The sequence below is a fragment of the Neopsephotus bourkii genome, unplaced genomic scaffold (genome assembly GCF_033783945.1).
Source record: "Neopsephotus bourkii isolate Nb327-2 ecotype Australia unplaced genomic scaffold, CSIRO-AGI_Nbou_v1 NB_962, whole genome shotgun sequence".
Classification (NCBI taxonomy): Eukaryota; Metazoa; Chordata; class Aves; order Psittaciformes; family Psittacidae; genus Neopsephotus; species Neopsephotus bourkii.
The window spans coordinates 6855904-6880014 of NW_026901456.1; the positions used below are offsets into that span (position 1 = coordinate 6855904).

General features: G+C 38.6%; 1 protein-coding gene across 2 annotated transcripts in view; it reads right to left on the bottom strand.

Moving 5' to 3' along the window:
* Positions 1-352: 352 nt before the first annotated feature.
* Positions 353-24111, bottom strand: part of DSCAM (DS cell adhesion molecule) — a 459270-nt gene continuing 435511 nt past the window's right edge. For both annotated transcript variants that reach the window (XM_061359220.1, XM_061359221.1), the window contains exons 32-33: positions 20793-21095; positions 353-1313 (exon numbers count right to left, since the gene is read on the bottom strand). In XM_061359220.1, the coding sequence (XP_061215204.1) occupies positions 973-1313; positions 20793-21095 (644 nt within the window). In that variant the 3' untranslated portion in view covers positions 353-972. The remainder of the gene's footprint in view (positions 1314-20792; positions 21096-24111) is intronic.

The window sequence follows — 24111 nt, forward strand, 5'->3', positions numbered from 1 at the left end:
AAAGATGTGTTTCTATGGAGTAAGTAAAGTAACATCAACACATTTCTCCTGATCCAAAAAATATTGAAGCTGAACAAAAGCCTCCTGGTGGCAGATGAAGCAGATGCAGGGAGTCCTGGGTGACCGATTCAGAGCATTCAGGACTTGCCCTGATCTGGCTCTCTGCTCCATGACAGCAAAAAAGCTGTGGGTAAGTGGACCTCAGTTTTTATCCAAAGGTATCACCCTATGATCCCCCACTTTTCCTTTCTGCCCAAGGTACAAGAAGACGTTCAGAGTACAGTACTGACATGGTTATTACACTTAGAGAAAATCAAGTAAAGCAGAAGGCAACGGAAGCAGACATCACAAATAAAGGCAGAAGACCCTTTTATTTCGCATAGACAAAATGCAAAGAGTGTCTCATTAAATTAATATTAAAAAAACCCAAAATCAATGCCCTCACTCCACTGACATCACTCATCCTAATTAACAACAAAAAAAAAGAACAATCAAGGACCCATTTTCTAATTAAAAAAAAAAGTGCAAACATGACAAAAGACTTTTTGTTTTTCCAAATCAATGTTCCTGTTGAATTCACAAATAGGGTGATTTTTTTTTGTGTGTGTGTAATTTTTTTTCCCTTTTAAATCTTGTCTGATGGAATTTCCAGTTAAAATGTTTTAGTTAAGTCTCCATGCACTTCGTAGAAAATCAGTAAAAACACAAACGCTTGTGAAGATCAGAAAACTGGACTCTTTTACCCAAAAATTCAGATGTCCAGTCAGATGAAGCTCACACTCAGACAGAAAAAAAGCAAGAGAGTCTTTGCACTGTCTGTCGTTCATATTATTATTAATTTTTTTTGTCAAATATTTTGGCAATCTTCTTCTTTAATTATAAATATTGGAATTCAATAAAAAAAAGGTAGCTTTCATTGGATTATTTTTCAGTGTAAATATTTACAGCCACTGTCCAGCCATGCTCTTTTTGTTATACCAGGGTGTAAGATTTTGCGTAGGGATTGTTTCCTTTCAAGTGGCCCCGGGAGTCCAGCAGGGATTCTTGGGAGCTGCTGATTTTTGCTGCCTGTCCTAGCTCAGCTCCTTCTCGCTGAGGTAACGTTGCCACAGCACCAGGTTGCCATGACTGTACTTCTCTTGTGGAGGATGCCTCCATGGGTATCGGCTCCAGGACGGTGGGGCGCTTCAAGGTTCGGCTTTTCTGCGGCTCCAAGCAGGCTTGCCCCAAACCCAGGTCTCTGCTCGTGCCCTGCACACCACGGTTCAATAAGAAGTCCATCCTAAGGTAGGGTGGCAGATGCATGAGATCACCTAGGGAGGCAAAAGGGAAAAAAAAGTCCTTAATCATGGTCATGTGTGTGCCACGCTTACCTGTTGGCAGAGTATCCATAGTCAATCCAGCTGCAGCATTTATAATTGATATATTATTTGTCAGCCATTTACTGTGGCATGGTTTTACAGAATCAAGGGTCAACAAAGTCCTTTTGGTCAGATCCATACGAAGTCACTATTAATATTTGTTTTTGTAATAGAATTATTATAATGCAAAGTGTGATGTGTTTGTCTTCTTCATGCACTCACAGCATGAAGAAAAAACTGAAGACTGAAGGAAGTTTTTCTTAAATCCTAAAAGAAAAGGTCTTTCTTTTCATTTGTCAAAACTTGAAATATGTGAAGGTTCTGTAGATTTCCATTTCAAATTAAAACCTTCACAATTACAAGTAATGACCCCTAATCGAGAGTAGAATGATTAAATTACCAAAAATGGATTCATGAGTGTTAAGGCTATAGTTTTAAAGAGATTTCTGAATAAGTAGAAAAGCATTCTTGTCCTAATATAACATTTACCTGAATTTACATCATCACTGTGTTTAAATCACTAATGATTTTTTACCACTATGGCCATCAATGTGCTTCTGCTCATGGCAACAAAATCCATTGGCGCTGGCACCTCAGCTCCCATGTCATCTTTCCCTTCTGTTCTGTACTGTCAAGGAAACCTCTTGTTATTTCTGCTGATTTCTGGGCATTTCTATGTGAGCCTGGTGTTGCCAGCCTACTCAGTCCAGAGTATTTGCCGCTGCATAACTACTGAGTTCAATCAGGTGCCTTGGACCTGTTGTCTGGAATTAAGCAGGGGTGAGTGTTGCCATCCACATATTTGTATATGTATTAGACCTACAGAAATCAGATTGGCTTTACTGTAGCCCTGCCTGTTAGGTATTCATAAAGTTGCTTCAAGGAAAAGAGGAAAAGAGAGGCAATCAGGCACATGATAACATTCCCTTCTAAAAATATTTGATGACATATCTCATGTATATAAGAAAAAAAGCTGTTACAGGTATATTCAAGAACAGTATTTCCCCTTCTTTACAGACCTCTGCAGGTATATAGCTTCCTTTTTATATCAAAACTCTAGTCTCATCTACAGATGGAATGCATCCTGAATGTTTAAATTAGAAAACTGTTAGCATTACTACAGCTGTGTCTACATATTTACAGCAGCAGAAAATAAGGCTGACCTGTGCCAGTGGCATAAACAATAGACCAGGAAAGCACTTCTTTGTAATAAACCAGTGTCTAACAATTTCATTTTTCCTAACCAAGCTAAATGCTGTCCAATGATCTAAAATATAACAGGTCTTTTGCTTTCTGGTATAATTCAAGGCACTGCAAATCTTACCGAAAAGACTAACAGCATCTGCTCTATCCATTATTTTAGTTCAAAGGCAGAGGACTGCTGAGAAGCTACATTTGGATGAAATCACTGTTTATTACTATAGAAATCCCCCCAGCACTCTGAGACCATATGTTTTATTCTAGTTGTATCTCCAACAAAGATGCATGGTACATGGTATTTAACCCCTGTAGAGTAAGATGCATGCATCTCAAGATTAAGGTGATATACCACAGCAACATTTATGTAAGTTTGGAGAGGGAGCAGGGGTTTTGTGCTTATAATCATACTGATTGCCACTTGAAGACTGAGTTGTGGTAACATTAATTGGTTTTATTCACTTTATTTTCCTACAGTACCTTCCATGCCAAACACATTCTGCTTATGAGAACTATTTCAACTGAGACAGCAATTAATCTGCCATGGGGGTAAAGATCAGGATATGGACACATGAACTGGCAGGTGCCAACTCACTCCACTTAACTACCAGCATTGAATTGAGCTGCCTGTGGGTATGTCCGTGCTGCCCAGCAGCTTCCTTGCCCATTGGCACCCAGACCCTGATCCCCTGGCCACCCACACTGGACCCCAGTTATTTTGCTTCTGGGTTCCCTTTTGGTCTGAAACGAGCCCAAAACACAGCTGTGGGGGCAGTTTGTTCCAAAGAACATTGCCTGGGGGTTCAGAGAGGAGATAGCCTGGGTCGGAAACGCTTGTTGAGGGAAAATTGCTCCCTCTGGCTACATCTTTTGCAGCATCGTGGTATCCTAAAAATGGAATCTTATCACTACCCACTCCTCCTGAGTGTGGGAGAGAGACAAGTGTAGGCATGAATGATGCTGCCTCCCCCCTCCGTACCTGCTCCTCCGTACCTGCCTCTGTCTGCTAACAAAGGTGGTGAAGGCCTTCATGTGCCTGCCTCTGGCGTGGGTTATGGCTGTCAGGGCCCCAGTAAAGGCAAGCAGCAAAGCACACTTTTGAGATGGCAATAGTAGGCGTGAAAACTTTGTGACTAACTATAATACCAAGGTAATGATTTCCCTCTTGTCAGGGATGTTTAAAGACTGCTAGGGTCAGAAAGTGGGTTTCTTTTGCATTGCCATTATTGCACCCCATGCAAAATAGAGGCCACTTCAGCCCCAACAGAAGAGGACCAATTTTCTGTTCTGAAACCCCATCCCTGTTTCCTGCAACAGCAGGCCTTTTCCCAAAGATGTCTGTCACCCTAACCTGTTGCCAGTTGGCACAATGTGTGCTGCTTTATTAAGACCAGCCAGGTCATTTCACACGCATTCCCTCTTACTATTGCTTTTTCTGTTTTGTGTTGACTTCTCCAAGAAGGAGGTGGTGCAGAGCAGGAGCTGGAGCATGGATCACTGGCAGACTCCCATGGTTGCTTCAGAGAGCTGCTGTATGGCTTCTTCTTGAGAGCAATGGGTACACATGGACAATAAAAATTTGAGTGTTGAGCCTTATAGAGATGAAGGTTGTTTTTCAAACTGCTGTCTAGACACTTCTCATGTGTGTTGAAGAGCTACAGGCTATGCAAAAAAGACCTTTTTTCCCTCCCTAAACCTACATGAGAAAGCATAATCTGTGTAAACAATATTCGGTCATTTTATTATAATTTTCTAAACGTCTGGAGGTGAAGTTCCAACAGGATTGCAGTAAGGAGAAACCAAAGATTTTAACTTGTTCTCCAAACCTAGATACATAATGCACAATCTCTGACATGGCTCACGCAGAGCACTCATTATTCGATGTACATGTTTTCCTATCATAAAAAGTTCCAGTGCTGCTTCTTATCTACAAGGAGCATATTTCCTTGCAACTGCTTGCAAAACAAAGCAGATTATTAAAATCATGGGAAAAGAAAAATTTTAAGAATGGAATGTTTTCTTCTTTGCTACATTGAAAACATCCTGTAAGAATTGAAACTTACAGGATGAAAAAAGTCTTTGATTTGTAACAAGTAACGAGTTTCTAACTTAAAAACGCAGTCTCTGAAATCTAACCACAGGGGCTCACTTTTGCCATTCCTACATCAACTTTGAAGGTAATTTTAAGAAGATGAAAAGCCTTTTGCCATACATATGGAGTTACTTTGAAAGACTTTGGTTCTCATCCTTCTGGCCACAACAGCGTAGACAGTTTTTTTGTTTCTTGCTATTCAGCTGAATAATGATTTTTTTCAGTCAAAGCATTACAAAGTTGCAGGATGGTTCATTGCCTTTGATGCTCTAATTACCTCTTTTCAGCTGTGTGTGTGCCTTATTCGTAATGAAAGCAAACCTTTCAAGTGCATGAGCACTGCCAATGAGCATGCTTAATAATTCATGCATTCTGGCTTAATTAGTTCAAAAGACATTCTAAAACTATAGTTTTCTGATGCATTTTTAAAAAGGGGAAATCTGCTGTGTTTAGAAACACTGAGTTTGTATGCAAATAATAAACATGCAGTCAAATCCGAATGTGGCAATTTAAGCTAGAGTTATCTCCATATTTCTTTTTCTGAGTGGCCAACCCTCTAATGAATTATTTAGTATAGAACATTTGAGAAAATGTTAGCTTCAACAAATATTTGTAAACAAATGCTACAAGTCACTTACTATTACATTTACCATAAACAATGTGTTCTACCAAAAAGGGAGTATTTTCTGAGTTAATGCATCAATAGGCAAAAAGTATTTGCCCTTATTTGAGTACAATTAAGCTGATATAAAACATTTTGCAAAAATAATAAATATTTTTATCCCTCTTCTGAAGGTCTGCTTCAGGTAGGGGAAGGGTTAGGATGAATTTGACAGGCTACATGGAAGGGAAAATATCATTGCTCAACTTTTTGTGGATTTTATTCAACATATCTATCTTGTTTGCAGAATTAAACCACGCTGAGATGCACTCCTTTCTCTCAAAAGACTGACCCCATACCTTTTTCAAATGCCAAAGAGCTTGCATGTGTTTTTGCTTTCCTCTGCTCTAGAAAAATCGAAGGATTTGTGCTGTATTCAATACAAGGTAATCACAGACTGCAAAAAAAGATACTCTTATCAAGTTATCACGTGATAGCTATATGCATTTTCTCATGAATCATACCTTCCACTAAAGCAAAAGCAATTTGTCTTCACAATGCTCCAACACAGATACCTTCAGTGGCGATGACTGCCTGATGTTTTTCAAGTTTTGGTTGCCATGAGAAGGAAATTCCATGCTACTTGAAAGATTACTTTAGAAAAGCTTTTGAAGTAGGGCTGGGGATTATGACAGGATATTTTATATTAACAAAGGTAAGAATAAGACTGGTTGAATAGGACATTTACACAGCTTACTTCAATAGGCAAATGGGTAAAAAAGACTCAAAATTCTCTCTGGCATGATACCATGGGATCAGAGATCATGCCAGAATTGCAACCATACAGCTCTGTTAACATTGAGAAGGTGTCTTGTTGATGTAGTTATGTTGATTTGGGACCCAAGTATATAACTCTTCCTGACAATGTGCAGCGCTGGGATGTGTACAAACCCTGCCACTACAATGGGCATCTTTTGGCTTGTCTTGAGTTTGGAAGCAGAAGCACTGGTGAGATACTGTGTTTTCCTTTGAAAGGAAGCAAGGGAGACAGAGCTGCTGACAGTTCAGGTTTGTGCTGATTAAAAACTTCAGTGGGGTCTTCCAGCTCATTAGCACAGTAAATAAATCAGTGAAGCCTTAGCTCACAGGCTGTTTATCAGGAAAGAGGCTGCCTATAGGAAAAGCTCTTATTAGAAATGAGGAAAGGGTGGAAAGTTTGAAAGGCCAAGGTGAGAGGTTTGATGAAAAAAAGAACAAGTAATGTTCGGAGGTCTTTGTCACTTCAAAAACTGACAGACCATTAAAGGCAGGCAAAGGCTTCTTAGCAGCTGTTTGATCTGAAGACAGACTAATAGCAATAACATTTCTTATAATTGCTTCTGTCGGTGTTTGAAACCTGCTGGTGCTCCCTCACTGCCCATCTTCTGTCCATATACCATGCACTGAGCCTGCAGAACAGTCTGCACTGTGCTGCAATTATTCCCACACCAACAGGCTGAGAGTCAGACCCACAATGCTGGCAGCACAACATCAGATATAAATATACTTGATGAGCAGGAAAGCCAGCTGTTCGGTTACCTTGATCCTGTGCCCTGCTCAGCCAAGCAGAGGGGTAAAAAGGATCAGTCCTGCACCTCCTTGCTTGCCTGACAGAGGTCTCAGCCTGATGGTGCCTTAGTGAAGAGCTCAGCTCCATCTCTGCCCTCCTGCCTTGTTAGCCAGGGAAGAAAGGGGATCCTTTCCAGATGCAGTCATTCCTGCCCTGAAGTGGGGAGGTGAGCACTTGCTCCCAGCAGCCCACTAAGCTTTGTGGTGTCTCCCTTGATTCAGCACCCTGTCAAAGGGTCAGGTGGATGCTTGCTGGAAGCTTGGAGGATAATGAAATGAAGAGAACCAAAGCAGGCTTTAACTTATGCCTGTGTTTTCTGTTTTTATTTTGTTGTTTTGTTTTTGTATTTTTTCTCCCCTGGAACTTCTGGATCTGGTCAGGGTGGACCTGCCTTCCCAGTGCTGTTTAATAATATTTTATTGTAAATGTTGCATAAAATGACACAAATGAACAATAAAAAAATCTGAAGGATGCTGTGAATAAGAGGGCTCTGCTTTCTAGAGCCAGTACTGATCAGTAACAGAGGTGAAATCTCCCCATGCAAATCGCTGGTCATTTGAAGGAACGGGAACCTCACCTGACTCTTGGTCAACAGAAGCACAAAATTGGCAAGTTCGGGAGCTCACATTTGAGCCCACTTCTTCAATACGAAACCTGGGTTTAGTAATTGTCAAAGGTGACCCAGAACAAAAGGCAAAAGGTCCAAGTACTCCCTTAAATTACATTTTTAGCAAGCAGCTAAGCGGCAGAAGGGGAAAGGAAGGTGAGAGGCAGGGTACAGCTTTCTTGTTAGCAAAGTAGCTGCTTTGAGAGGAGGCACATGCTCTTCCTTTCTTCAGAGTTGCTTCAACCTCTGCTTAGCTGCCCACAAAAATGTTCAAAGTGCTCAGTGTTTGGGGGACACTTAAACCAACTGAATACATAACATTGAACAAGGCCAACGAATTGTTTGGATGCATTTCAGCTGCTAACCTGCCCTCTGGCTTTGCGACTCATGCCACGTAACAACTTTTAAGCTCCTCACAGTGTTTCAGAAGATGACATAAAATCACACCTTTTGCTGCTCATGTTTATGATCACATAGATAAGAAACAGCCAAAACACTTTAGAAAAATATACCAAGTTTCCCATTTCTAGACAGAGAAATCAGAATTTCCTGTCATTCCTGCAGGCCTGTACTGTATAAAAGAGAAGTTTTGTTTTTCTTTCTCCATGAGAACTGCTCCCTCACAGATAATTTGAAGATCTGAAACACCCAATTAAATGTTACATGTTACAGTCTGCTAAAACTGGCATTTTCATAAAAGCATTAAAAATGCCACCTATGCCAGCATTAAAAATGCCAGCTATGTTTCACACAACAAAATAAAACCAACAGTTGCTGTTGACAGCAGTCACTGGAGTTACCTCTTAAAAAACATCAGGGTATCGGTAAAGCTGTAGTTCGGGAGCCAAATTTGCTACTGGTATAAATCAGAGTACCTATATCAATTTCAGCAAGACTATAAATTGATTTATATCCGCTGGACATTAGGTTTAAGTGACTGAAAATGAGGATTCCAAGTAATGTTCATTTTATTAAAGATGATTCATTTTGTTATTTAGTTTTAAGCCTTCTAATTCCAAGAAAAAGTCCTTAATCAATGTGTCTCAAAGCAAAAGCATGACTGCTATAGTTTAACTGAGATCACACATCCGTACTATATCAATGTAACACACTGTGCATCTGCCTAACTGAATGCCAGAGACTTTTCACATTGTTGCCTCCTCCTGAAAGGTCTAATGAACACTAATTGAAGCTCATTTTTTGATTTCTATTTCTGTAAGCAGAACTTTGGTCTCTCATACAGTGCTACACTTTAAAAAGACCTGTCAGGTGTTCTGTACTTTTCAGAAGTAATTTTAAGAAGAGCTAACATATTTTTAAGGGCCTTTCTGCAGTTGAACTGATGGTCTAAGGAAGGACACTCCAGAAGCTACATAGATTTAGACCCTACAAAGATAACCATATGGATGTTTAGCCTCACAGGGTCAGTGCATCTGTAGAGCAGAGTCCTTCCTTAGTTCTAAGGTCTAAGCTATAAACATCTAAGTTATAAAAACTTGTAAAAGGGACCTCACCATGTAAATCAATACTCACTCCAAAACTAAAGTTAGAAAAATTGTCAATAAATAATGAAATGATGATAGAAAAGTAAAGTATGAGAGCTCTCCTTCTCTGTCTTCACCTTGTCACGCAAGCTGCTTCATACATTTTTAAGGATGCTCAGAGACAGCATTTTCCTGCTCACTGGCTGAGCTAGGAAAGCTGTGATGAAGCCCTTGCTCAGGTGCCTCCAGTTAGCAGTGCTTGCGTTTTAAGACTCTTTTACTGATCCAGGCTGCAGTGAACAGAAACTGTTCAATTATACATCATTTCGGCTGAGGGTTAAATCAATCGTGACTCCATGGAAACTGGCATCCTTCACAGGTTTATTACTAGGATATCTTGGGAGCCTATACTCAGCACCGAGACTTGGAAGGTGAGGACTTTGAACTACACTTACAGTTCACCGAAATCACTGGGAGCCACTCTGCTGACCTCAATGGGCTCTGCCCCATACCCGTGAATTCATGGCTAAACCTGACTGTGCCAAAGTGGTGGGTGGGCATAACACTCTACTAATAGTTACAGGGATGTCAGGCTGCAATGAGGAAACCAATATCATCACTGCCCTGCTGCTCTGTTGAAGATATATTCATGGATGAATTACTGTAACTAGGTCTCCACATGCCCATCAGCTTGATTCACCTCATTGCATTTTGTTAATTAATCCATGGGGACTAGAAGTTTAGCTCTCACATTTAAATTAAGGATGATGGCATGAAAAGGTGAACAGTAGTGAAACACATCCAAATGCACATACAACTATGCTTTAAAGGTTAGACTATAAAGAAGCTCTTAAATGGATAGCAAAGACTACCACTACAGTCAGATTAAGAATGTACTGTTAAAACAAAAGTTTGTTTGGCTAGTGTAACAGTTTCAGCTTTTTTTTTTTTTTTTTTTTTTTTAAATAGCATAGCCTTTCTTGAAGGTAAGATTCAGTTTACATTTACAGATGCTGTAGTCTCAGTTCTCCTATAGATCTCAGATTACATTAAGGTCCTCTTGACACAGAGGAAATTAGCACAGCCTGCTGTGTATGATGTCAGTTAAAGCAGTAACAGCTGTATATGACCGCAGGGACCTTAAAGCAAGGCTATATCAAGTCTTGACTGTATGGAAACAACTGCTTCTGGTTACCTTGGGCTGACTGAAAGCCCACAGAAAGATCACACACACTGTGCTTCAACACTATCAAAGTGAAATGCTTTGACATTTTCAAAATTAAAATAGCATGAGCAGACAAAATCTAGTTTTTGCAGAAGTGAGGTTTAAGATAGAGACTCTTAACAGAAATACTCTAAAAATCAATTATTTTAATTGAAGTGGACACAGCGTCTTTGATTTGATTTGGAACATTAGGTGGTAGTTTCAGAAATTCAACATTGCAGTTATGACTGTAAGAACATTAAATTAGCTAAACATTTACTGATAAATGTAATCTTTGCTTTAGGCATAAAACTATCCACTAACTGAAGTTGAATTCTATGCCTCCGAAGTTACAGAAAACATTGCCAGTTTTTAATAGTTGCATTGTATGAAAAGAAGAAAAAAAAAAAAAACAACCAAAAACCAAAATATCCCCCACAAAGCAAATAAACAGCTTTAGAAAAACTAAATTAAATTAAAGTTAAAAAAAAATTTCACTTTTAATAAGAAAGATCTTATTGGTAATAATAAGATAGGAAAAGGCAGTTTCCCTTAACATACAACTTTATGCTGGAAGAAAACAAAAACCCCAATAGTATTACAAACCATCACAGTTTCAGATATTGTATTTTTCCAAAGTCACAGTTAATTTTCAAATCAAAATAAGAAATAAATTAGATAGATAGCAACAGGAAAAGACAATTGTGCTGCTACATACTCCTCGTAGAGTTCTTGAGGAAATGGTACCAGTTGTTTCTCTCTAATAAAAAAAAATTAATAATAAAAAATCTTCCTAACACCAGCATCACTGATTTATAGATAACAACTGTAAAAATACTTTAAATTACTTTTATCATCAATGGCTTGGATTTAGCTTCTAGACATCTTATACACTATCTAAAATGGAAGTGCACAGAAACTTTGTCTTTGTAACTGAACAGCTACTCTATCTAAACTCATGATTCACACTAATATAGTTTCCCTTTCGGATCTCATAATATTTTTGCTTTTGATATGAACCTTTTTAGGTTCCTTTTTTTTATACTGGCAAGGTTAAGAAACTTGCAGTATGAACCTTCGTCTATAAATCCACCAGAAAAATAATGCAAGCCGATGATTTCAAGTACGTAGCCATGTCACATTAAATGTGGAATGAAATGGTTTTCATCCATGCAGAACATTTAGCTTTTGAGAGAAGAAGGAGAAAAAGCTCCTGATAATTCGCAGAAGTAAAGCCTGAGACAGGATAAGGCCATTTACTCTCTTCACCAATGTGCTATTTCTATGATAAGAAGCCAATAGCACAGTCTGTCTCTTTGTGACATATTCCTAGTTTTCTACCAGAGCAATAGAAAATAAAAAGAAGGTGTTCTAGGCACAGGAGAATTTAATATGGAAACATTAGAGATGCACATCTAGGGGCGCAATTTCAGAATATGTCACATGTGTAAGTATACATACAAGTTAATATACAAGTGAAGAGTACTGCAGTCAATAACATAGCAAAAAGCTTTTTTCTCCACTTACAACTGTTTTGCCCGTCTTGCAGTTTTTCCACCAGCATATTTTGATTTGTCTCCTTATGTAGTTTTCTCATAACTGGATATTTGTCTCCAATTGTGGAGTTACAATGGTGATTTCTTTGTTCTACATACACACTATATATGATATGTGTATACACATATATATTTTTATATATGCATCCTATTTTATTTGAAACCAGATGGAGCAGTGTAGAACTAAAAAAAGACAACAATCTATATGTTAGCCTTCTCATGCTTTGCTGTGGAATTTCTGAACAAAAAAATGTAGATTCCCCACATCTTCAAGAAATTCAGTTTGGGATCTGGAAATTGTAGAACTATACAATTGTAATTTTAGCTAATGCAGAAGAATATAATAGGCATGTGGAAAGGAGGTGAAAGGTGAGCTGGAAGCCCTAAGTCAAGAGTCCCAGCCATTACTGAATCCCCAGTGGCTGAATCTGTATTGGATTCAGTTACTGCTGCAGCTTACGGGGCACTGTCAGCAACTTTTCAATAGAAAGCAAGTCTCTAAATAGACTCTATCACTATGTCACACTTGCCTGCATCAAGTAGAAGAGGGAAATAATTCCTTCACCCTTGAACTCATAGATGAGTGGAAAAGAGTTCACACCTCTTTATCTCAGGTTACAGGGCTGCAATGGAAATACACTGTGCTTTCTATTACTGCCTGTTTCATATTTTTCTTATTCTGCTAAGCAGCTTATTTTTAGCTGTAGTGACTGAATACTGGAAAAGAAGATTTGTTTCTTGACTTGAGTGTTTAAAGCAGCACTTATGCATTGCAGGGTATGTCCAGACTGTATTTTAAGGGACCCTTGTAAATGGTTATTTAATAAACTACTTGCATTCTCTAGCTTAAGGCTTGTCTGCCAGCTAAGACTTTGCAGCTCAAATCGAGAGGATTAATCAAAGCAGCAAGAAACTTGTAAATTGGGTCAAGAATGCTAATTAAGGAATCTTTAAATACTGAAAAGACTTGATCATTCAGCAGAGCTGGAGAGGTTGGAAATCTTTTCTAGTAAATATGCAGTAAACTTAGAACTGGACTCAGGCTGCTTGACTCAGGTTCTCACCTGTAAAAACCCAGCCCAAAGAAGTATTCATACTTGCTTACTGAGAGCCCCGCTGAAGGCAGGTGTGTTCTGTCCTTGGGCTGCTATGAGAAGGCAGTGGCTGCTGACCAGATCTCCTCCTCTGGGATGGAGAGACTGAGCGGGACAGCTGACAGACAGTGAATGGAGCTCTGCCCTCGCATGGAAACCAACAGCACAAGGGCAGCAGAAGGAAAACATCTTTGCATTTTCTCTCTATCCACCATTCAAACTGGTTCCTTTCATCATCAGGAAAGTTTTAGAGGAGGTTCTGAGATGTAAAGTCTTGTGATGTTTTAAATGGATTTAAAAATCTCCTGGTCTGGTATACCCAGTGAATGATAACCCTTCTCTGGAAGTGTATCTGAAAGGCTGTTAGTCCAGAGTTTACGTACTAAAGTGACCTCCAAACAGGCAAGGAAGAGGGATTGTCAAATTGAGCTTACATTTGTTTTGTAACATCAGGTATACAAGTTTCTGTCTTGTCCAAGTCAAGCTAACACTTGAGGATAATGTCATATATTTCAAGAGGTTCTTTTTTGTGCTGATTAGCATCACAGAAAAATATAATCTGGTGGGTCTGAGTTTTGCAGTACCCCTGTGAAAGGGAAGTTTTTGCAAATAGCAAGAGACCTGATGAAAACTTTCTGGATGTTTCCTATTCAAGCACTGGTCAGACATTATTTCCTGCAAGCATGAACTCCATTGCCGATGGGTGCAAGTAAGTGGTCTGTCCACAAAAACTAAAACAACAACACATACCCCCCCCCCCCCCGACGTAAATAGCACTTGGGAAGCACAGAAATATCAAAATATTTTGCAGTTAATAGCTGTTCCTTTCTCTAGCATCATAATTTAGGAATAAAGAGAGGAAAAAAACTTAAGAGGCTTCTTCACTGAGGCTATTACAGAGTTTAAAATTATGATACTGGGAATCTATTTTTAATAAACTATTATTGCAGTGTTTATTGCAGTTAAGAATGATTGTTCTGATAACTCAATTTGTGATTAATTTGAAAAAAAACCAAAACCCAGACAAGAAAAACACTATTACGAAACTTTTGCAACCTCTACAAATATTTTCCATTTTTTTACATTACAGACTTTGATGTAATGTGAGGACATAGTTGGATGTAGGAAGAGAATATATCTTTCCAGTTTCTGTCCCACCCAGTTTCTCAATGCAAGAATTGACTGACAGCTTTGGAGGATGAAGGAATGACTCATTTGTCAACCTCTGAAATAAACTTTGAGTAACAATTGTTGCATTTCTGAATATGAATATGTGCCTCAGTTTTGATCTGGAAGGACCCAGTATACTTTTGAGATAATTTCCCAGTATACCTAATCCTTGAAGACTTGATCTTGCTAAACAAACTTCTAGTTAGTGACAACTGTGGGGAGGAGAACAGTAATCATAATCCCAAACTTCTGGGAGTTTTGATGGCAAGAAAGATGCAGTGATAACGTGTTGGCATAATTTTTACACCATGAAGAATATGAACACCGCACAGAATTTAGGAATTGAAGACGCACTTTTCTAAAGGGTGGATTTATCCCATGTGTTTAAAATACTGCTGTGCTGTCTTTACTGCTTCAATTTTCCCTTTAAATGTGCCTCCTGGGACACATGACTACTCTGATGGCTTACAGAGAAATGTCACCATCTGCAATGGGTGAGCTTCAAGGCCTGAGCAGATTAGGTCTGCCAGCTCTGTGAAGTCCACAAAATCCTATGTGCAGGTCTGCATCCATTCTTTCATTTTTTGAAAGCTATGCATTAGCTGTTGTTACACACCAATTTCAATTTGCTTAGTGCTTTATAATGTGCTATTATAAAAGGGGAAATAATGATGCTATTTTTGATGCTGAAGCAAAACCTACGTATAATCTTATCTTTCTCCAAAAATCTGTCTATGCAGGTATAACGATCAGAATGCAAGGATACATAAGATATGCTTTGAAAACACCGAATGTAGAAATTAATGAAAAATATATTTCTTCCTTGTTCTTTTTCATGTAGCCATGACTTTTGAAAAGTTTAAGAAAAAGGCAACTCCTGAAATATCTTTTATTGTAAACTCTTTAATAACACTGTCTCTATATACTTCAAAGTTTTGGCCTGATGTCAGGACAGTGCTGCAGAAAACATCTACAACTGCTAGTACAGTCAATTAGAAGTAGCATCGTGTCTAATAAAGTTGATTGATATTCAAGGAACAACTCCTCCAAGTTCAGTGAGCAGAAGCTCAGGCAAAAATGCCAAGATGATAGCACTTTTCATCTAGCTTGTTCATCTGCATAGATGAACAAGGAGCTCTCAGCAAAACTCAGCCATAAAGAGAGGCACAAGTAATCTGCAGGGAATATACAGACACTGTTCAAGCATGTGGAAATGTGGTTAGTTAAGTCAAAGGCCAACTGGAATTGAATCTGGCCAAGGATGTCAGAGAAAACAAGAAACACTTCTATAAACATATATGTGACAAAAGGAAGGCCAGGTAAAAAGTGGTCCCACTGTTGAATGGAGCAGGGAACCAGATGACAGCGTGTGGAAAAGGCTAAGGTACACTGAATGCCTTATTTGCCTCAGCCTTTACCAGGAAGACCAGCCTTTAGGAACCCCAGATCCAAGAGGTCAGTGGAAGAGGCTGAAGCAAGGAAGACACGCCCTTGGTGGAAAAGGATCAGGTCAGGGAATACTTGACGTATGGAAACTAGACGTATATAAATCTATGGGCCTTGATGGAATGAACTTAAAATTGTTTAGGCAACTGGAAGATGTCATTGTGAGGCCACTCTCAATAATCTTTAATTGATCATGGTGGTCAGAAGAAGTGTCTGAAGACTTGAAGAAAGCAAATGTCACTCCTATCTTCAAAAAGGAGAAGAAAGAGGAAACAGGAACCTATAAACCACTCAGCCTCATCATGATCCCTGGGAAGGTGAGGGAGTAGCTAATCCTGGAAAACATTTTCAGGCACATGAATGACAAGATGGTGATCAGGAGTAGTCAGCATGGATTCACCAAGGGGAAGTCATGCTTGATTGACCTGATAACCTGCTGTGATGAAATAAATGGCTTGGTAGGTTAGTGGAAGTTAGTGAACATTGTCTACCTTGATCTCAGTAAAGGCTTCCACATTGTCTCCCGTGAGGTCCTCATAGAGAATCTGACGAATTATGGCTGGATTAGCAGACAGTGATGTGGATTGAAAACTGGCTGAACAGCTAATCTAGAGGATGTTCAGTGGAAAAAAGCCTAGTTGGAGGCCAGTAACTGGTGGTGTATACCAGGGGTCAATATTGGGTCCAATCCTGTTCAAGACCTTCCATAATGATTTGGATAATGAGACAGATCACACCTTCAGCAAGCTTGATGATGACATAAAATTGGGAGGCATGGCTGATAGGCTGGAGGGTCGGGCTGTTGTCCAGAGGAATCTTGCCAGACTGGAGTAATAGGCCAACACAAATCTCATGCAGATCAAGAAGAGGAAGTACAAAATTCCTATGGAGGAACAACCCCATGCACCAGTACATGCTGGGGGCCATCCAGCCTTAAAGCAGCTTTGCAGAAAAGGCCCTTGGATCCTGTCGGACATCAAGTTGGACGTGAATGCCAGGTTGGACAGAGCCTTGGGTGACATGGTCTAGTGTGAGGCATCCCTGCCCATGGGAGGGGTTTGGAACTAGATGATCCTAAGGTCCTTTCCAACCCTAAATATTCTATGATTCTATGAAGCAGCAATGTGCCATTATGACAAAGAAGGACAGTTGTAACCTGGGTTACAATAGGAGTGTTGCCAGCAGGTCAAGGGGAGTGATGTTTCCCTCAGCATTGGTGAGGCCACACCTGGAGTAGAGTGTCTAGCACTGTGCTCAACAGTACATGAAAGATATGGAGAAAGTCCAGCTAAGGGCCACTAAGATGATTAAGGAACTAGAGCATCTCTCATATGGGGGAAGGCAGAGGGAGCTGTGACTGTTCAGCCTGGAGAAGAAAAGGCTTGGAGGGGTGTCTCATTAATGTATATAAATAACTTATGGGAGGGTGCAAAAAGGATGGAGCCAAACTCTTTCCAGTGGTGGCCAGTAACAGGACAAGAGGCAATGGGCAAAACCTGAGACATGGGAGGCTCTGTCTGAACATTAGAAAATATTTATTTACTGTGAGGGTGAATGAGCACAGGTGCCCAGGGAGGTAGTGGAGCTTGCACCCGTGGAGATACTCAAAACCCATTTGGACATGGTCCTGAACAAACTACCACAGGCGACTCTGCTTGAGCAGGGCAAGTCTGACCAAATGACCTCCAGAGGTCCCTTCTAACCTCAACCATTCTGTGATCCTGTGATGGAATAACTTCAGCTGAAATGTAGAGCTGTGTACTACAGCACAATGCATTTGGCAGTCTGAATTATAAAAGAATAACCATGACAAATATCCAAATCATTCAGAAGTCCCAGTGCATGTCTCAGATTCAGTATGCCAAAATTACTTGGTTTCCCTATTTACTATTCACAGTGACATTAGGTATGACTATGATTCCACAATTTTTCATTACAAAGTTATTGCTTCCGGCAAAATCCTTGTATTTTTAGCTCCTAGGTCTGAGCTGACTTCATAAAACTGGTTTTTATTTCTTTAAACTAAATGTCAGGAAGAAGGTGTATAAATCCAGAAATCAGAAGCAGTTCTGCCTGCTGATGTGTAGGTGCATCTGCAGTACCAGCTGACTGGAAGGTAAAAAAGTCTATTAGAAGACTTACAGTGGGCTAGAATATGAGGCAATCAACTATTACACATTGCTAATTACAGAGTTAGAGTTGTACATAATGTGTAGAAGTTTCTGAAAAGACAGTCCTAATTCATAGTTCTAGTGCTAGAAATGATCAATTACTAAGCTTGCCTAGACATCTGATGAGCCATCCAAATATAATTCAAGCTGATGGGGTGATCAAATGTTTTGATTCAATTTCTAAATTAAAACGGTATGGAAGTTGGGAATGTCACAGCATGTTGGTGTCAGCTCCCACAGTACAAGACACTGAATCTTGATCACTCCTTTTTCCTCCTTCAATCAAAAAGTGTTCAGGTTCCCTACTCCTAATCATTAACCATCTCAGTTTGGAGCAATCCTGAGGCCTCAAACCTGTTGGATATAGCAGATGGGTTTGACGAGCAACCAGATGGTTTCACTATATAGCTACAAAAGAATCCTATGAGATGCTCGAAAAGCAAGAGAACAATCACTGACATGAGCTGGGATGCCCTCAGAAACTCACAGGAAGTTCTTCTAAAGCCAAGCCTCAGGCGGTCTAATATTTTACTTCCTCATATCAACATTTATGGTAGCAACAAGCTAAGAAATAGGTACTATAATAACTGAGTAGGTTATGTCTAACAAAATCTTCAACAGTAAACTCGACTGTTATCTTTCTTCAGTAAAGTTGTAGCTTTGCCATTGGGTAGATTAGTTTTAAAATGTCCCATTTATAATTTTTTCTTACAGTCTTACTGAGATGGTCTTATAATCATTGGGGATTGTTCTGAAAAACAAATACTACTTATTGCAGACTCTTAAACCTTTATTGCAACAATAAAAGTTGCAATAGGTAGCATTAAAGGCAGTTTGAAAAGTGAAATCAGAAATTAGGATGGAGGAAGCATAAGTTCTTGTACAATATCACTTTCAATAAAGAGATCACGTTAGGGGAGAAGAAAAGCAAAGCATCGTGAAAACAAGTAAAAGCTATCTTGAAATAAAAGGAAGAATAAAGACGTGCTAAAGAAGGACAGTCAGTGTTTCACTCAAATGTTTTAATCCACTTAATCTAAATACCTTAACTTTTAATTTCTTCTCCATATTCCCAAATGTAGAATTTATTTGATTAATTGCATTTGAATTATTAATTACTTCCACAGATTTTCTGAAATGGTGGGTAAAAGAAGAAAGATGCCCAGTAAGTCCTTCCTTACTGATTTGAACACTAAAAATGTCTGCTGCTATTACTGAAAATTCCTTCTACTCATATGTTTTGTTTAAAGTCCTTCATAAAGTAACCTTTAATAATATATCACTCAACATTTATGATTCAACATTCAAGCTGTTCCATTGGAACACGCAATTTTTTTCAAGGTATTGAAGCTAAATATTAATTTCACAATATATTTTGTTTTCCAACTGTAAAGGAAAGCTAAAGTTAATAAAAAAAAAAAAAAGCAGGTAATAATTCAAGCCATTTAAACTGAACTGAAAACAGCTACCAGTATGTAATTCACTAGAGGGGCTCATATGGTGCTCCAACAGGGGAAGCTTTTAACACAAACACAGATACCAAAATTTGGTGTTGTATACCCTGAAGAAAAGAATCTCTATATGGAATATATTAGAATATTTCCAAATACTAAATAAGCATAAATAATGTATTTGGAACATGAAAGAAAGAGAGTAAGCTATTAGTTAAAGAAATGATAAAAAATGCTTGTTGACTGACTGGAAAATGAGGGCTGCAATTTTCTATATAGCTGAGAATACAGATGCTTCCCTTTGGCAGAGCAAAGGCAAATATTTATCTTACTTTTGAGTTAGAAATGAAAAGTATTTCTATCTTTATCTATTTCTACAGCTCCTGGGTTTGTGGTTCTACTCTGTGACTACACAGAAATCAGTGATTTCTCTCACTGTTTTAATTCCTACTTATTTTTCCTCTTACCTATCTGTACGACACACTAATTTCCTGCCTTGTGTGTTATAACTTTCTACTTCTGCGTGGTCTTTTTCTTCCCATGTTCTTTTAGTTCTCTCTAGCAAAATCGTTTATTATTTCTTTTCAGTATCAGGTCCCGCTTTTGAATGACTTTCCTGATACCACTGTCCATCTTCCATTTCTCTGCCCTCCATTTATGGTGTATATGAAGCAAAAGACTATAGTTTATTCACTACTCTTTTTTACATATATAAACAGTACTGATTACTTTCTGTGTATAGAAATAGCTCCACCCACACTAGTGAACTTATATACTAGAAAAAGAAAAAAAGAAGAAAAAAAGAAGAAAAAAAGAAAAAACCTAAACTAAAATAAAATAATATAAAGTAAATAATGTTTGCAAAAATCACACAAATATAATTATGCCTTTTTCCCATTTGAATCTTCCTTCACGATGTCCCATCATGTATTCTGTAGAAAAGACTGACAAATCCTCTGAGAAGATTTTATAACGTATTTGATCTCAGAGTACCACAGGTAATCTACCTATGCTATTCTTTACCAGGTTATCACTAGAAGCAGCATTATTTGTGAAGTAACGATTTGATTGACCCCAGTAGATGGATGTCCTTCAGGCACCTTCTGTTACTGAGAAGTTGGAGTGGGTTTAAATTTGTCTGAAGGTAGAAGGCTCCATATCCCCTGAGCTATTGCACTGTCTTAATTTTCTCTATTTTTTATTCTCCCCCCTTTAGATAATCTTAGTTTGATGTTAGGAGAAGTCAAAGGAAGAGTATAACAGCTCAAGAACTGAAGGGTTATTACATTTTTGACAAGCTACAAGGCAGAAGGGATAGTACGTCTCCTACAATTTGTCTTTGTCAACTATTACGATAATAAACCTTTACTCTCAAGAGCAAAGTACAGTATTGCTGTAAGACACTTTATATTGGTGGGTGGTTTGAGTTGAAGATGGGCATATGTACCCACATATGGTCTTATTTATCCCAGAAGGGTCTATTGCCTAATGGCTACCACAGTAAAAGAGTGGATTTGATGGCCTAGACAGTCCCCTTCTGTTCCTAAATTCCAAGTTCCTAATTTTTCTGTATGTGGGAAAATATATGCATATCTTATATTAGCTGGGAAAAAAAGCAGTTATCTCTGCAAGCAGTTACAGGATGTATTGTACACTTTCTTTCTTCCTTATACCCACTCTTTTTAACCAGCTTAGGCATGGAGTGAAATGGTCACCCTAAGACCCAAAATGCTCCCCCTAATGTCTCACCTGGTCGATGTGCCTTTGGAACTGCCATGTTCATCACTCGCCCTCCATCCTGAGGTTTGGGAGGGGATGCGGTAAACCTGCAAATCCCCGACTCTGACGGTGTGCTTGAGGTCAGGCTGTCTGTGTAGTCATTAGTCCCTGCCGTGAGCTGCTCCGATGATGTGTCTGATATGAAGCATTCTGTAATAGTGAACTTGGCATGTCTCAGCTGCTCTTCCATTTTTGCGTGCTCATATGCTCTTGCTAGCTCTTCGTAGGTAGAGGAGGCACTTTCTGTGGAGACCATGCTGCTTCTTGCTCGATCTAAGCATCAGAAATATACATAATGGGAGAAAGAAAACATCTGCACAATCCTTTTTGGAAGAAAAGCTATGAAAGTGATGTTTTTTCAGAATAAAATGCAGAGCCTTTGAAATTATCAAGGTGATTTAAATGAGTCTGCTTCACTGTAAATGTCTGCACAATTTTTAGTTTAGTCAGTTACTTGATAATGACAGATAATCTAAAGTGAAGTTTAGTCTGTTAGCGGTATTAGGAAGCTTAGCATTAAATTCATGGTTTAGAAGATATAACTTTTAATACATGAAAAGGGTTCCTTTTTTAAAAAACAAGAAATAATTTCTCAAAAAAAGAATTAGAAACCCACAAAACAGATTTAGCAACATAAGGAACAACTTCTTTACATGATCTTTTTAATGCATCTCAGATACATTTTTGTGAGGTGATGTGTAGGTGAGAAAGGATGGTCTTTCTGTACCTTTTTCAATCTTACATCTTTTTATTTGAGAAAGCCCTAAGGACAAAGGTCAAATATAAAGGCATTGTCTCTCTAGACATCAGGTAAAATACTAACTAACTTCATTCAGACCAAAGGTCTTAAGAATGCAATACTTTTTGGCAGCTATCGGCCTGCAGTCATTCAGGTGCTTTTTTCAGTGCTGCTGAAGCTAATGGGGGCTTTATATTTGACACATAGGCTATTGTGACCTACAAGCTCTTCTTTTCTGCTGATGAGTTTCTGAGACCATCAATATTTCTTAAACAACACTACTATTGAAAGTGTAAATGGCTATTGATACATTAAAAAGTGTTCTGTAAATGCAGCGCTCATTTCTGCAGGGACAAATCAGTGTTCCGTTGCACCCATTGCACTTCTACTTCAGTGGGCTGGAAAAGCAGAGCACTTGCTGAAGTTCCTTGGCCAGAAGTTATGTTTCACCACAAGATCTGCACAATTACAGACATTGTTGGAGATGTACAATAGAGACACAATGTAATAGCTAATTCATAAAAATGGGACTCCTATAGCAGCCAGAGGCAACTGTGCTGTTATTGCAAATCTTTATCTTTTTTATTATGTGCTATTGTTTTCACTCTGCACAAACAACAACACTCCTGCCACTTGTAAACAGGACCATACATTACTTAAAATGACAGGTACTTTTATGATATACTGTAACTTCCTTAAGTTTTTGAGCTGGCCAATACTTAGACTAGGATTTTTAATGTTGTAGGTGTTTTGGGTTTTTTTGGATTTGTTTGTGGTTTTCTTTTGTTTTTGTTTTTTGTTCTCCTCCTTTCCCCTGCTCTTCCTGGATGTTTCCCCCAGGAAACATCATTCTGCTTTCACAATTGAATTGTAAATGAGACAAAAATTATGTCTTTCAAAATTTCAGATTGCTTGAAAATTCCTGGAAGGCTGCAGTCCCACAGTGCCACAGAGCAGGGTCTGTAAGTATGATAAAGGACCTGTTTGGTCCATGAAGCTTGGTACCTTCAACTTCCCATATCGCATGCACTGGGGACACTATTCCTGGAAGAATAAGCTTTAACACCTACTTTAGATTTGATGAGAGCTCATCCAAACCCAGGTTGAGCTTCATGAAACATAGATTCATCAGAAAATTTCTAATGGTCTCTAGTTAGAACATTTGAACATAGTTACAGCTATGAACTGCTGCAATACATTTCTCCAAAGCTTAAAGGCTACTGCTTTGTAAACCTGGAATTGTTTTGATAAGAAGTGATAAATTCTGCCAAATATCCACTGCATCAACCAGATTCAGAAATTTGAACTCCTTATTGGAAAAGTGATCAAATATACACATTAGTTCAATTGATCTTTGAACATACAGTTTGGCTACCTCTGTTATGAAGTTTATTTGGAAATTTTAAACTTCTGAAGTACTTAGATTAAACTAACTCTATTCTTTTCCCAGAAACCAAGTGGCATAATAGAGCTACATTTTGGCCAAAGAATCATGTTCTTAAGCCTGATTTAAAGCTTGCTATCCCTTACATAAATCACTGCATGTTCAAGGTTAAACACAGAGTAGGAAAGTAGCCATGTTAAAACAGATTATAGAGTCTGTTTACAAAATTGCATGTAGATTGTTTATTAAACCACATAGCTAATTGAAGTCTCTGCCCTTTGCCATGTGCATTGGAAAATATCCTTGTGTCACAAAATGTTGGAACACAAGAAAGTGATATATGGAATGTCTACAAAAAGTGTACAATTTTGCTGTATAGCTGTTACAGTTGGTCCTTAAAGCCTTATGATAATTCTACCTGAAAAAGTCAGGATGAAGTGTGATGGCTGGCTAGAGGTGTCTATTGAGTGCCATTGCCCTGTGGAGACAACATAGGATCTTAAACTTGCAAGTCTGCAAGTTTTAGAGGAAGAATTGTGAAAAGACAAGAACCCTAACCTACAAATTAGTGGATGTAAGGTAAGTTACATGCTCGCTCTCATAGACAGGATAAAAACAGTCATACTGTTTTGCATGGTGAAAGTCCAATCACATCTACTGCTTTTTAGTTCTAATGCAAAGTTTTTCATGTATCATACACTTTCACCCTAAAATCAGAGTAGAAGGCAGGCAATTCCTTCTGAGGAGGGCAGAGTAAGCCTGGATTCACGTCTGTCAGGTATACGTTTGAATAGTATTTTACCTTTCTTTATATTTAATCTTTATTAGGTTTGCTTTGTGACTATTCTGCTTAATCATTTACTCATTTGTCTTCTTACATTTGTCACTTGTTCAGTATAGGGCAGAAGAGAAATCTTTTTTATTCAGCTACAGTTGAATTCATATTGTGAAGACATCAAGAAGAGATGAAGACTGCAGGCAGAATATGTATTCAGTGTCTTCCTACTTATCATATAGAGGAATAAGACCTATTTTGTTTCTCAGGAAAGACAGAGCTAGCTGCTTCAGTATTCAGTGATATTGTCTTGGACTCTAATTCCAGATTTTTCCCTCTCATGTTTGGTTTTTTGTTTTTTTTTTTTTTTTCTGCTTAGAATAAATGCTGT